Source organism: Lepisma saccharinum, chromosome 5 (assembly GCF_977018435.1).
Source record: "Lepisma saccharinum chromosome 5, izLepSacc3.1, whole genome shotgun sequence".
Classification (NCBI taxonomy): domain Eukaryota; kingdom Metazoa; phylum Arthropoda; class Insecta; order Zygentoma; family Lepismatidae; genus Lepisma; species Lepisma saccharinum.
In genome coordinates, this window is record NC_139233.1 from 52,557,450 (window position 1) to 52,571,831 (window position 14,382).

Below are 14,382 nucleotides of genomic sequence, written 5' to 3' on the forward strand. Positions count from 1 at the left end.
ATGTTCCTATGTTATTTCTGGCACAGAAGCGCCATCTTGCATACACTGATGCAGCTGGCATATTCTTATTTATGCTGATGATACTTAGAAGATTATTCCCTTTTCCTTATGCCATCTTCAGGTACTAGTTGCTAAAAGGTGGTAAGATATATACAAAAAATTACATGAATATTTTCACAACGAGTTGAATGGTCGGTGGAAAATTGGCATTATGAAATTAACACACTAAAATCTCTGTAATGTACATTCCTTTTTGGCAGTGAAAGATGTAACAGTAACAACAAAGAGGAGGTTTTTGAGGAGTGTAAGTTGTAAAAATTTCAGCTTGCTTTTCAAGTTCCTAACAATGACAATTTACTTCTGATTGAAATCCAACACAGGAAAATTTGATAACACATAGAGAACATAGTAAATTGTTTATCAGACATACAATACCCACCCTTATTTATTTGGCTAGATGCCTACAACAGTATATAATCAATAGGGCTCATTACTCAGTTTATCAATATTTTTGCTTGATATCCTTGATATCCGAGTACATCAACAGAAATTGAAGACCTAAGTTACACACTAACTATGTATGAGCTAAAACATATCCAATAAACTAGCATATAAAACGGTAGCAATGCTAAAGAAGGGCAGCATGTACTTAATATTTTCTGATAACACTATTAATATAAAAATATCTGAATATTGTGTTCAAAAAGTTGGGATTTAAGAGGAAGAAAAACAGGAAAGCTTAACAGTGCTTATATACACCTAGTTTGACTAATACATGCCAAGGAAAACTTATTTACTAACAATGAAAATTAATTTCCATCAAAATAAATATTTATATATTTTCATTCAATTACGTCATAGTATACATAAGTCTCTTACATCACACACTGTCGCAAAAGGTAACGCTACATTTCAAAAAATTCTATTAAACAAATTTGTGTTTAACACCACCACCACAGACAACATATGAAAGTACAGTGTGTGCCTGATGAGGAGACAAAAATTCCCTTTCAGTAACAAACACCTGAAATTTCTGTATCAAAACACTGGCCCAATTTGATGCACCATATTGAAGGTAAAATTATTTGTTGGATGGCACTATGAAGCTAGCTATTTTATATACAGGTTTTATTATTGTGTCCAAATCAATCTTGCTGTATAAAAATAATATCTAAGTATATATATTACTCTTAGAGGTGCAACAACATTATACATCTGATTATTTACATAATTCACATTTCCTGAAAGAATTTTCTCCTACATATTTTCCTAACCAACACTAATTACAAAATAAAAGCTTGTGAAATCTACACAAAAGTGCCACCACAATGAATAAAATTCTTGCCCAATTCTTATGTACTGATGTGTGTACAACATTAATCTTCTCACTGTATCTGTCTGGTTTAATTTCACACTATTGCCTTGTTTACAAGATTAAAAATTGCACAAAATACACAACATTCTAGTTTCAGATCACAGTTTATGTTCTATACAAAATTCTGTTGTTTAATGTCATTGAAACCTTGAGCTAACATTGTACTACAACTAATTCTCTCTTTTTTAACAGATCTAATAGCTTAGCAACTTGGTTCAATTACAGAAACACAAATACTGTTTCCCAGTGAACCAATTCACCTGGTGGAGAAATGCATACACGAATCCTGTACAAACCAGCCCTATGATTCAGGCTTATGTATTCAATACTTTCACTAGTGGTCAAGTATTCTCAAGTTTCCTGACACAATTTTATTTTCCAGCACAGCTCCTGATGGGATGTCAATTCTGTCACCATGGTTGGCTATGATGATAACTGTTCCCTATGAATGAAAAAAAAACACGCGGAAACTGTCAATATCATTTTAGAGTGCATGCAGTTACACTGATTTACCACACTGATTTTTGCATTTTAAAAATTATTAATTTCGAACACAGAATCAGCACATTTGACACTGCAGGACAAAAATACATGCTTGAAGCCATTTGGATCTATGAGGGTCACTAGAAAAGTTTTGAGAGATGTGTTAAACTGATCGGGTGCTGGCAGAAAAGAAATGTTGCACCATGAAGTTTTATCATTCAAAAATATATTAGTCTAGTTTGGTGGCTGCCTCTAACTGCATGATGCAAAGATTGTAACCGTGGTTGGCAGCTACCCCAATCTGTATAGCTAGGTTGCAAATACCCCGGTGTGCCACGCAGTGGAGAGAAAGGATTCTCAACAGATGATGTTTAAAGATCGCAAAAGTGGTTACACATACTTTGGTGGATATCGGACCCCCACACGCAGCAGCGTTTTGTTACTTTTGCGAAGTTCAGTGTGGCTGCACCGTTCTTAAAAGATCAAAAAGTTTAAGTTTGCGTAGGTTAATCTTGACTGGACTTATAGTTTAAAGTGTGATCCGAAGCACTGTATACAATGTTCCTCTACCAGGAATCTAACCCTGACTCCTTGATTAGAAGGAAACAACATTATCTGAAAGATCAATAGCACAGTGGAATATCGTTGATGGCAATGACCACTCTTCACATGCCAAGAAATGTTAAGAGTGATTCAAAACCGGCAACTCTCAGAAGGTTGCTGGCATTATGACTGTTGATAAAACTTGAATCTACTACCTTCATAAAAGGGTGTCATCTGAACCTTCCTTGGTGAGGCTTGATCAAGGTCAAGAGGCCAAGAGGTGTAGGAAAGAAAACAGTGACATTTTTTTTTTAACCCATGGGCATATGGCTACAGTAACTTTGGAAAACACTAGTATACCACTGTGTCTGCCACAAGTATTCCTTAAAAACAAAAAACAAGAAAGGTCTTCCGGGGGAATCTTATTACAACATTTCATTTCAATTTCTTTGAAAGTACTCTAGTTAAATTGGTCCCCCATCCACCCTACATTCTGGACCTTTCATCACGTGGTTTTCTCCTGCTTCCAATAGTGAAGAAAAGGCTTTGTGGACAGCAATTTCTCATTTCATACATGTTGTCATAGCCTGCCAAGAACAGATATGAAACTTGGTGGTACCAGTGCTTCTAGGATTAGTTCAGAATCACATCTCAAACTCTTCCAGTGGCCCTCATATAAGAAGAATGGGGCCAGAAGGACTGCCAGCAAGAGTATACGAGGGTCACTATTTATATTTTGAGCCTAACAATGAAAAAACAGGAATTTGGCATTGAAAACTGCTTTGTTGTTTTTCGAAGTATTCGTTCGAACCATTTGTCAAAGCAGTTTTTCCAATCTTCTTGAGACACCTCCATAATATGATTTTTGAACGCATCAACGGCATCTTCCGCTGACGAAAATCGTTGTCCACGCAATTTATTCTTGACATTTGGGAACAAGAAGAAGTCATTGGGTGCCAAATCAGGACTGTATGGCAGATGACCCATCAATTCGATTTTTTGACTGTTCATAAAGTCGGTTGTTAGACAAGATGTGTGACAGCTGGCATTGTCTTGATGAAGAATGATCCGACGGCGTTTGTTTGTTTTCCGTATTTCACCGAAGACCTCTGGCAAACAAATTATTGTGTACCATTCAGAGTTGACCATTCTACGTTCCTCTAAAGGCACAGTTGCCACATGACCAGTTTTCCCGAAAAAAAAAAAAAAACAGGCGACCATTTGTTCAGATGTGCTTCGAGCACGAACAACTTTTGTTGGATTGGGTTCATCTTGAAACACCCATACAGTCGACTGCTGTTTACGTTCCGGCTCATATGCATATATCCATGATTCGTCGCCTGTTACAATCTTATATACGTCTTTTGAAGCACCATGATTGTATTTATTGAGCATTTGTTTGCACCAATTGACGCGAGCGTCTTTTTGAGTTTTTGTCAAATTGTGTGGGACCCAACGAGAACATACCTTTCTCACAGCCTTCCTTCTTCTTTGATTGGCACACACCGCCTATGAGCGATTTCTTGGCAGGGGTCCTATTTGGTTTGTTATGAGAAAGTTTGTTTACATTCCAAGTATCTGTTTGTTTATGTTACAATGTTGTGTTTTCGTGCAAAGCTGTACAGTATCCACATGACATCAGACCATGGTTCGTAGAGTAGAGTTGAAAGGGGCATCGGAAATGGAATACCCACACATTGTAACTGTTTGTATAGAGTATTGCGATGTTGTTGTCGAATTGGGCATTGTAAAAACAAATGTGTGGTTGATTGTATAGGTTCTCCACACTGATAGGAAGTTGCAGGCACGGTATATGAACTGGGATGTATAACAACGTGACCTGTACGCATTCGCATGGTAAACACTAAAACTGCACGGGGTAGGTTAATGTGTTGAAACCAAGGACGTTTATTGCCGACTTGTGCATGCCATCTATATGTATTGGTATTCAGGAGTTGCTGGGTGCACCAATCATCCCATTGTTGTTCTGCTTTGATTTTTACCCATGGGAGGAGGTCAGTGTACGGCAGGCGCATCGGGGTAACAGTTTCTTTCGTTCTTGCTTGTTTAGCCATTACATCAACGCGATCTTGATATTTATTAAGGTCACTGTGGGCGCAAATATATGTGAAGGTCGCTGACAGACCCTGTTGTTGAAGGTCTAGCATGATTCGGAGAATAAGATAGGAAAATACCGTTAATTTATATGCTGCCCGACCTGTTCGTGCTAACGTTTGAAGTACGCTCAATGCGTCCGTAAGAATTAGAGAATGATCGAGTCGAAACTGCAGGGCGAATTGTAGTGCTTTATAGATAGCATAACATTCCGCCGAGAAGATCGACATATCGGATGGGAGGGAAAATTGTCGAATGATGTTATGAGATGGTACGTAAAAAGCACATCCCACACCGTCTGCAGACTTCGATCCGTCAGTATAAATAAAGGTTGATGCGGGCCACAATTCTCTATAATTTTCATGTCTGCCATGATCTTCATATTGTATCTCTACTCGGGGTTCTGTAGGAATATTCAGTTGATATAAAAGCGGGTCCGGATGGGTAAAAGTTTGGTGGTAAGCTTCAGGGTCAATATTATAACATTGTAAGAAAAAAAAATGTTTAGTGGGGGGAGGGGGGTCGGGAGGCCAAACCATTGTCGTTGAATCACAAATGTTTTATTAAAGGGATGAGCATGTCGCACCCATGATTTGAACAAATATTGCACGGTGAGTTTGATGCGTCGGTGTGACAAAGAGGATTCATTGCTTTCTAAATATACACTAACATTGGGACTGGACGGCATGAGTCCTAGACATGTACGTAAGGCTCGTCGTTGTAATACGTCTATAGACGTAAGAAGTTTTGGATTGGCCCCACCATATGCTGGTGCTGCATAATCAAACAATGCACGAAAACAATTTTTATAAAATAATAGCATTGTATGGGGGTGTCCTCCCCACTTGGTCGTGGAAATACAGCGAAGTAAATTAACAATTTTTAACCCCTTTTCCTTGAGATAGTGTATATGCCTTGCCCAATTCAGTTTCCTATCAAAGTATACACCCAGGTATTTGACATTGTCGACTACTGGAATGTGCTGTATTTCTGTGATATTGTTAGGGTAACTGCTCATTTTTCTCGAGTTAAAAATTATGATTTTGGATTTCGGAATGGAAATAGTGAGTCCTAAGATATCTAAGTGATCTGTAAGAATTATGACTGTTTTCTTTAGGGCGAGTAAGCCTTGCGTGGCGTCAGGAGTGCATTTATAGCAGCAAAGATTGTCGGCGTATTGTAACAATTTAAAGCCCTTCATATGTAGGTGATGTATATGGTGGGTATAGATATTAAATAGTAGGGGGCTAAGGGGCGAACCTTGAGGGATCCCCGTGCGAGCTATACGGGGGCCTTCCAAACTATCTTCAAACCAGAATTGTAAATTTCTTTCGTGATATAAATTCCAGATTATGGTCCCTACTATGGGATGTATGTTTAGTTGTACCATCATTTTATATAAGATCGGGATGTGAACAGCATCATAAGCATGTTCTATGTCAGTGAATAGGCCAAAGCAATAATCTTGAGTAATCTGACTATTTTGAATATCAACTGTAAGGGTAGCTATGGCATCTTGGCTACCATGCTGCATGCGGAAACCCATTTGTGTTGGCGAAAATAACTTATTCTTTTCCAACGCCCAGTTAATGCGATGTTGAAATGTTCGTTCGAAAAGTTTGGCAACTACTGGTATTAATACTATTGGTCGGTATGATTTTGCCTCCGCGGGAGGTTTGTTAGGTTTTAATATGGGGAGGACTATATGGTGACGCCACTCGATAGGGATTCAGCCTGTGCGATAGATGGTATTGAATATGTGAGCAAGTAATTGTATACCTTGATGTGGCAGATGTTTGAGCATGTCATAAGTGAGACCGTCATATCCCGGGGAAGTGTTTGGCACAATTTCTAAAATTTGTTGTATTTCGATAGCTTTAACATCCGGGAAATCGGCAGTGAAATCGAAATTCTGTGCAAAGGATTTTGCCTCTCGTGTGCATACAGAGGGTGGCGTGAGTATTTGCATGAATTCTGCTTCCCACTGTCTATAGAGATTTTTCCGTTTTGGGTGGGCCGGATTCCTAATAGAATGAAATTTATTCCATATGGAACTAAGGCTGTCTGTGCAATCGAGAGAATTACAAAATGAATGCCACGCTTCTCTTTTCGCTTGTAAATATATTTTCTTCGCCTTAGCTTGCAGTCGCCTAAGTTTGATTTTCTTCCCCGGCGAGGGGTTTTGTTCGTATTGTTTTAATTGATCTTTTCTTTGACATTTTATTAAAGCACAATCTCGGGTCCACCAACTGAGGGAAGGAAATTTAATTGGACTACTATATTGACTTCGATGGGAACTATTGTCTATTGCAACGGTAATCATACGGAGGAAATTTTGGTATGTTATATTTCCGTCATTGTGGGGAGTTGTTTGATCATAAATGCTTTTAAATTGTGCTGTAAATGCATCCCATTTTATGGAAGCTTTGGTCCAACGTTTCACTGGAACCGACTCCCTATTTTCTCTCAACAAGCATGTGAAAACGATCTACGGGCTATAAGTAAAATGGGGGAATGATCACTGCCACGGAGATCTTGTTCCTTTACCCAATGAAAACGGTGATACAAGCGGGGAGAAGTAATTGTGAGGTCAATACAGGAGGGTCGATTACCATTTAATGGATAATGAGTAGGGCTGCCATCGTTAAAAAGGATAAACCGATTGTGTGTAATCCATGCATCTAAATTTTTCCCCAAACGGTCCGCGAACGGATGTCCCCACGGATGACGGCGATGTATTTCTTTCCTCGGGGAAGGGCAGATTTTGGATTTCTTAGTGTTTCGTGGTTGAGAAGTGGTCTTAAAGGATGGCACCTTAAAGCGAGAAGAACCAATTGATGTTTGAGGATCCTTATTGTCAGGAAAGTCTCTGTCAGGTTGATTACGTAGCGGGGAAAATATATTGGCATATGTCCTGTTTGAGGAGTGCGAAGTGTGATTAGTAAAGAAAGGTTTTGTGCGGGAGGTCTGCAATTCAGGGAATGCCTCTTTCGTCACTCGGGGTCGATAAACATCATCGCGAGTGGGACTGGGGAGGAAGATGCCTTGCAGCTTGAGTTTCGCCTCCCGATATGATATATTGTTTTCAGCCATGCTGGTTTGGACAGCTGATTCCAACCGCCAGCCATAGGTGTAGGGTGTACCGGGTGTGCCTAGGCACACCCTAATGGGTTGCTTTATCAAAGAGAATTAAAGACAGATATTTCAATGAGAGAGAAAATAAGCGGCAGTTTGTAAGAAGTTGAAAATGTTGTTACTTGTTACAAACGTGTGCATTATCGCTGATGAAAAGAGTGTCTGTAGTTTTTCGATTTTTTGATGTCATTGGAGAAAGAAGATATTTACTGCATACTACTCTGTACTGCAGCGCCTTTCTTCTATACCTGTCACAAGCTGCATGTGTGAGAGAGAGCTTTCTCCAAGCTTACCCAAGTTAAAACTAAATTAAGAGCAACTCAGAAGCAGGATAGATTGGAAGCCCTGCTCTTGCTATTTGTGGAACAGGAAAAAGCTTCGTCTATTGATGTAAATAAAGTTATTGATGAGTTTAAGAACATTGTAGCCTTTAAAAGACATATCTCGTTACAGATGACGTTTATTTTTATATATTTGTTTGTAATATTTACGAACATTTTGTGTGTGTGTGTAATTTCTATGCAATTTGATTTTTTTCTACTACATATATTCAGAAATTTTCAACAATGTCATTTAGTGAATTTATATTCCTTTACAAACATCAGTGCAGTTAAAGAGCCAAGTGATTGTGTTGCAAAACATGCTATTATCATTTTTTTCATTGTGCACACCCAAATATATAGTTCTAGCTACGCCTATGCCGCCAGCTCGCACAGTTACGGTCTAAGGCTGAATGTGGTAACTTGCAATTGATGCAACACAAAGTACTTTCACAGTCCTCTAGGTGGGAGTCCAATCCACACTTGGCACACTTGGGTTTCGATTTACAAACTAAATTTAAGTGGCCGTATCGGAAACATTTGGAGCATTGCTGGACGGATCGTATACGCGGTCGAACCTCGAATATTTCACTGTTAATGAGAACTTTCTCCGGCAAAATATTACCGCGAAATGTGATGCAAAAGAGTTTAGTGGGAACTAACTGGAAAGATCCATCCTCTTTCCACAGTTTTTTGTTCATGCGCTTGGCCAAAAGGGCAGGGATAGGACTCTCAAAGCCATCGAGAACGTCCTGTTCAGACACGTCATGAGCTATGCCGAATATGAGTCCTTCCCGTTGAATTAACGATAATGGAATTCTCGTTTTGACTCCCATATCATGATGCATTGCACTACGCGTGAGAAACTCATTAGCAGCTTTAGCAGTGGGGAAAGTGACCCGAACATGATTACGACCGCATTGTTCCACTAAGTGTACTCGGACTTCCTTCTTACGGAGATAGTTACCAACACTTCCAGCGGCAAGAAATTTCTCGTTATTGTCTATACCGTCAAATAGGACTATGTATGGACCCGGCATATCCGTACCATACCAATATGTAGGTGGAATCTGGGGGGACACATTAAGTGTATCACTTCGGGAGATTTTATCGGGGTGAGTATCGTCCACTTCTTCGCGAGAACGTTTATTAGAACCTTTCTCAGCGTCCATGTCGGATTGGGAGTCCGGAGTATGATTCCCGGCCATGATATAACGGGCCTATTTCACGGTCCCGTAAATTTAATTCGATACTCAAGCACAAGATCACTTCACAACACTATCACTGTTCACAAATAATTTCCCATACAGGAAAAGGATATGGAGACAGTTCGAACAGGTATACGGTGGTAGTTACTCAGGACCGCATTAACTACAGGTCTTGATCCTATCACTTCCTATCGCGAACTTTTTCCCTTTCTCACAGCTAAATAATCATGTAATATTTTATATATGGTGGTGGAACTAATGCCTATGGTTGCCTCAATCTCACAGTATGTCACATGACGATCTTGCAGTATTAGGTTTTGCACAGCATCAATGTTTTCTTGAACAACAACTGATTTTGGACGACCTTCGCGAATCTCGTCGGTGAGCGAATGGTGGCCATGATTAAATTCGTTATACCAGCATTTCACAGTGGCAAAGGATGGGGCTTCATCGCCAAATGTGGAAGTAAGTTGATCGATGCACTCTTGTCTTGATAATCCACGTCGAAAATCTTAAAAAATCATCGCACGAAAATGTTCACAAGTTAATTCCATTTTATTGTTGTCGCGCAATCTCCAAGGCAACATAAACAACACAAATGAAGCTATTGACAAAACATTTGAAGTACGTTATGGTCAATAATGCCAGACGATTCCGTGCAAACGTCAAATCGCACCTAACTTCAATCAGTGTTGCCAAGGCTCAAAATATAAATAGTGACCCTCGTACACTGTGTAAGGATTTGGGAAAAAGAGAAGACAAGATGTGAATGGAAAGACCAGGTAGGAGAAGCCCGAGTGAAAATTTTGAAGCATGATGGTTTCAGCATTGGATACTGTAAATTTATCCTGATTGTGTGATTAAACTTTTGGTATTCGTAAAAAATAAGTTTTCAAAACTTGCAGACTTCACAACATACTTCTTTGAAAGAATTGTTTGTGTTGAAATATTTAACATATTTCCAACTGAAAAAGAAAATCTGAATAAGTACTTACCCTGAGAGAAACTCCTTTCCCAAACGTCACATCGCCAGAAACAGTCAAGTGGTCCAACTCCAGCAAGTCTGGTATTGTGGCAAATCGACCAAGGAATTCTTTAACCTGGACAAAAGAAGAGTACATTCACATTACAACAATATATTTTTCTTTTTTACCCCTTTGCTAGTCAATTTTTTACAATGATGTTTGCTAGTGTCGTAGAGGCTTGAGCACTTTACTTTATGCTCAGAAAATCACTATTCTACTTCACAGCAAATTATGAAATAAGAGTAATGTAAATAGTTCAAAATCACAACACCGTTCTCTGGTGAATATATTTGTCATTTGCACAAAATGAATACATTAGTTTACGCTCGATTTGAAGTAATTCGAACTACTCACAAACGTTCTTGTTATCTCCTTCAATTGTTTTAACAACTGGTTGCTAAGCAAAAAAAAATTATACTATAACATTCTTTCTTTTTCTTTTACACAAGAAGTGATTATACATGTTACAATTTGAAAATAGTCACATGTTCAAGCATTTAGCATAAAGTTATCAACTCAACAAAAGTATCAACCGGTATAGTAACGCCAAGGTTCCTGAAACCTCAGTAAATATGCAAACTACAGGCTTCTCGGTGACTTAGCCTAGCAACATTACTGTCTGATTAAAAATTATAGATACTAGAGTTTGGACTTCAATTAAAAATTAACCAGTAGACCCACATAAAAACGAGTTACATCCAAATTTAGCTTTCTTAATTCTGCGTTAATCTATGCTAACCAAATTTTTTTCGAGTATGTCTTCTATTTTTAATCGTCGTGAGAACAAAAATGTGTTGCTTTTTTGAGTTTTGCCTTTTCTCTCTTTGAAATTCTTAAATAGAAAACGTGTTGTCCAATCATGATGAAATTTTAGTATGGTGCAAACAGAAAGGTTCTAAACACATTTCTTAAGTTTCAGATTTTTAAAATTTGTCAAAAAAACTGTTTTTAGCAATTTTGCGAAACAATTTTTTCTTGGATTGGGTAGTCCTACAAATACAATATTGGTCTTGTTTTTAAGCTCTTTGCATCTGTTTTTAAAATCCATTATCATTGTCAATTCACATTGCGAAACAGATTTTTTTTTTATTCAACGGAGTAAAGATGTACGTGGAATGTGGCAACATAGCAGACATTGTCTCGCTGGGGCAGTCCATAAAGTGGTTCCGGCGAGAGAACGGACTTGGAAATTCTATTTTTGTCTGTTCCATCGAAAGCCAGGAGGGTCACATGAACAGCTGAACCAATCAGCTTTGTCCAGTTGCCGTGGGGAGGGGGAGTTCTCGTAGTATTCTGCATTGCAAATTTTTCATTTTGGGTCGTTTTCGAAGCAGGTGGCACCCTCATCAAAGCCAGCACAGCGAAGCCTAATGGTTGCCACCACGTAGCAAGCAAATGGGTCTCCGATTCCCTGCCTCTCCCTGAAATGAGAGTGAATGGGGCTTGTTGACAGGAAGAGGTGTCGTATACGACCGGACAAAAATCAGGCACGTAGCAACCGGTAGCAACACTGCTATTCCCCCCTTGAACTGGAGGTGGAAAGTCTGGGTTTCCTCAAGTCCATTCTCTCGTCGGAACCACTTTAATTTCCACCATTCAACGGACATCACTGTGTGGAATTTCCAAAATGCAAGGTACCTTCTATGGAATTCTAAACACCACCTAAATGAATAGTTTAATTTCACAACTATCCTTACCTTGGCAAAGTGGTTGTCTCCAAGTTTGACTAGAGGAGTTGTGGGGAACATCCGTTTGGGACTCATTGTAAGAGAGCCATTTTTCAAACTGTATAAATTACTCATCACCAGCAGCAAGTCCGATGTCTTCTTCACAGGCAGAAACCTACTTCGAGGAACATTAATGCCTGAAAAGACAAAGCACAAATATTATATACTGATGCAAAAGATATCTTATGGCATGATTCATAAGTTTACCAATAAACCTTTCAAGATTTGTTATTTCTGTCTGCAACTATCATAAACAAGTACATTATTTTTTGTAGAGATATAAAATATAAAATTTTTGATAACATTGATAAAGTACAGTTATAAAATTTAAAAATAACCAATATAAAAGTGCAATATTTCCATGAACACCCTGAATGGTTGGTTCATTTATCTTCTCAAATACTGTATATAACTGGTGACAATATGTTTTGTCTACAAAACAAACTGCCTATTTTGACATTATTCTTACAAAGGAAGAACGATAAGAATTATAACTTTATATTCATAAATATAATATCAAAATTAGGGCTGAGTCAATACTGTTGCCGATGTATTAGTATTGAAAAGTATTGATTGGAATTTATTTATGATACTGGGCGATACTTTTCTGGCATTTTTGTCTTTGGCAGGGTCTGCAAAAATGCCAACACATTTTTACAGCCTAAGTATTCAGAAAATTATTCACAACTCGAAGTTTCCATATATCTTGCACCAGCATTGTGTGAAAAATTGGATTTTGTGTTTACATAACAAGTACATTTATATTCTGTCGGAATTCTTAAATATTTTAAAGCTAACTCTCATAAATTGATGCATACAATTGAATGGAATACTGACACACTATTGCTAATAATTTGACCAACTTTTAATTGCTGCAGTTATTAAGCATTGGTATTGGTGGAAATCCAAGATTATAAGCATTGGAATGGGTACTGGTTCAAAGTGGTATCATCTCAGCCCTAATCAAAATGGCAGAATTTTACCAAGGTAAAGGCTATTTACAAAAAATATTGGATCAGTACAATTATTGGTAATTTTACAAATATACCAATATGCCTATGTTAGCTGCTACTGATCAAGTACCAAGTTAACAAAATCTCTACAAATTTAGTTTCATTATTACCGAGTCGCTCATTTCACACATTAATCTATTTCTGTGTTTATTTTCCTGTTAAATTGTCAACACTGCTTGAACATTCATTGTTGACCCTGAAATGACAATGGGCATTTAAGCTGCACAAGAGCTATGCACAATCCTTCTTAATTTTCTGGATAAGACCTCAGAAAGATATTAGTAATTAGTTTTTAAAAAAGCCAATCTTGCAAAACTTATAGCAATAGTTCAGTGGTTCCCAAAGTGTGCACCATGGAACCCTGGGGCACCCTGGCTGGCTTAGAGGGGCACCGTGAAATGCTTCCACTGAAATGACACTTACTTCTTAGTCTTCATGTTGTTTTAGACATGACTGTTCCAAATATGTGCTTATTTAGTACCTTTTACACAGAAAATGTTTCTGAATTCGAAACATGTGTTTATAAACTTAAGGCAAGCAACCTAACCACACTAAATGAGCATTCCAAGTGTTAGGTAGGCCTACATTCTGCCTTGGGCACTGAGGAAAAATATTGCACCATTAAGGGTGCTGTGAAACGAAAAAGTTTGGGAACCCCTGCAATAGTTTATTCCCTATTATGAGAATAGAATTTAAAAATGCTGGCATTTTATCTTACTCACCTAGACATCCTTCAAAACACTTCATAGCAGCACCTGCAGCTGTTTCCAACTGAATTATATTGAGCCCATTGTTAAGATGCTTGTTGTTCACAATGATTTCCATGTTTAAGGATGAGTTGTTAATAACACGTTCAACAGCTAAAAATAATAATTAAAAAAAAATTGTGAGTCAATACCACTTACTTAAAGATACACATGTAAAGGATGGCCAAGAAGGCATTGTGCCCCTGGGATGGTACAGTACATTCCAATATAAATTTAAACAACCAACTTTCATGATCACCACAAATGAGACAGGATTTCCTAATTTGAAATTGTACAGTGTTCTAATGTTTTGGAATGTTTTTCATAATGCAAAGAACAACTATAGCTTCATCAGAAACATCAGTAAGAAAGTCAACTTTAATACATGAATTAACTAAAACTAACTGTCTGGCATTCATAAACCCAAAGACTGATTGCTGCACCAATATAAGTTTTCTATTTGTCTATTCTGAGCAAGATCACTCCATTTCTGACTATTCTTATAAATGTCCTTCTACCTTAATACAGGGTAAGTCATAAAATGATGTTCCCAATTTCAATATTTTTAATTTATATTTTATCAGCACAATTAGTACTTATGACAAGGAAAAATCAGTAAGTTTTTTTTTCTTGCACAGTTACAAAGTTATAGGATTCCTAGGAAAGTTACAAACTACAAATGAAGGCAATTT

General features: G+C 37.9%; 1 protein-coding gene across 4 annotated transcripts in view; it reads right to left on the minus strand.

Moving 5' to 3' along the window:
• Positions 1-813: 813 nt before the first annotated feature.
• UGP (UDP-glucose pyrophosphorylase) overlaps positions 814-14,382 on the minus strand; it is a 130,828-nt gene continuing 117,259 nt past the window's right edge. For all 4 annotated transcript variants that reach the window (XM_083122551.1, XM_083122549.1, XM_083122552.1 and 1 more), the window contains exons 9-12: positions 13,667-13,804; positions 11,902-12,068; positions 10,175-10,279; positions 814-1,817 (exon numbers count right to left, since the gene is read on the minus strand). In XM_083122551.1, coding sequence (XP_082978677.1) covers positions 1,710-1,817; positions 10,175-10,279; positions 11,902-12,068; positions 13,667-13,804 — 518 coding nt within the window. In that variant the 3' untranslated portion in view covers positions 814-1,709. The remainder of the gene's footprint in view (positions 1,818-10,174; positions 10,280-11,901; positions 12,069-13,666; positions 13,805-14,382) is intronic.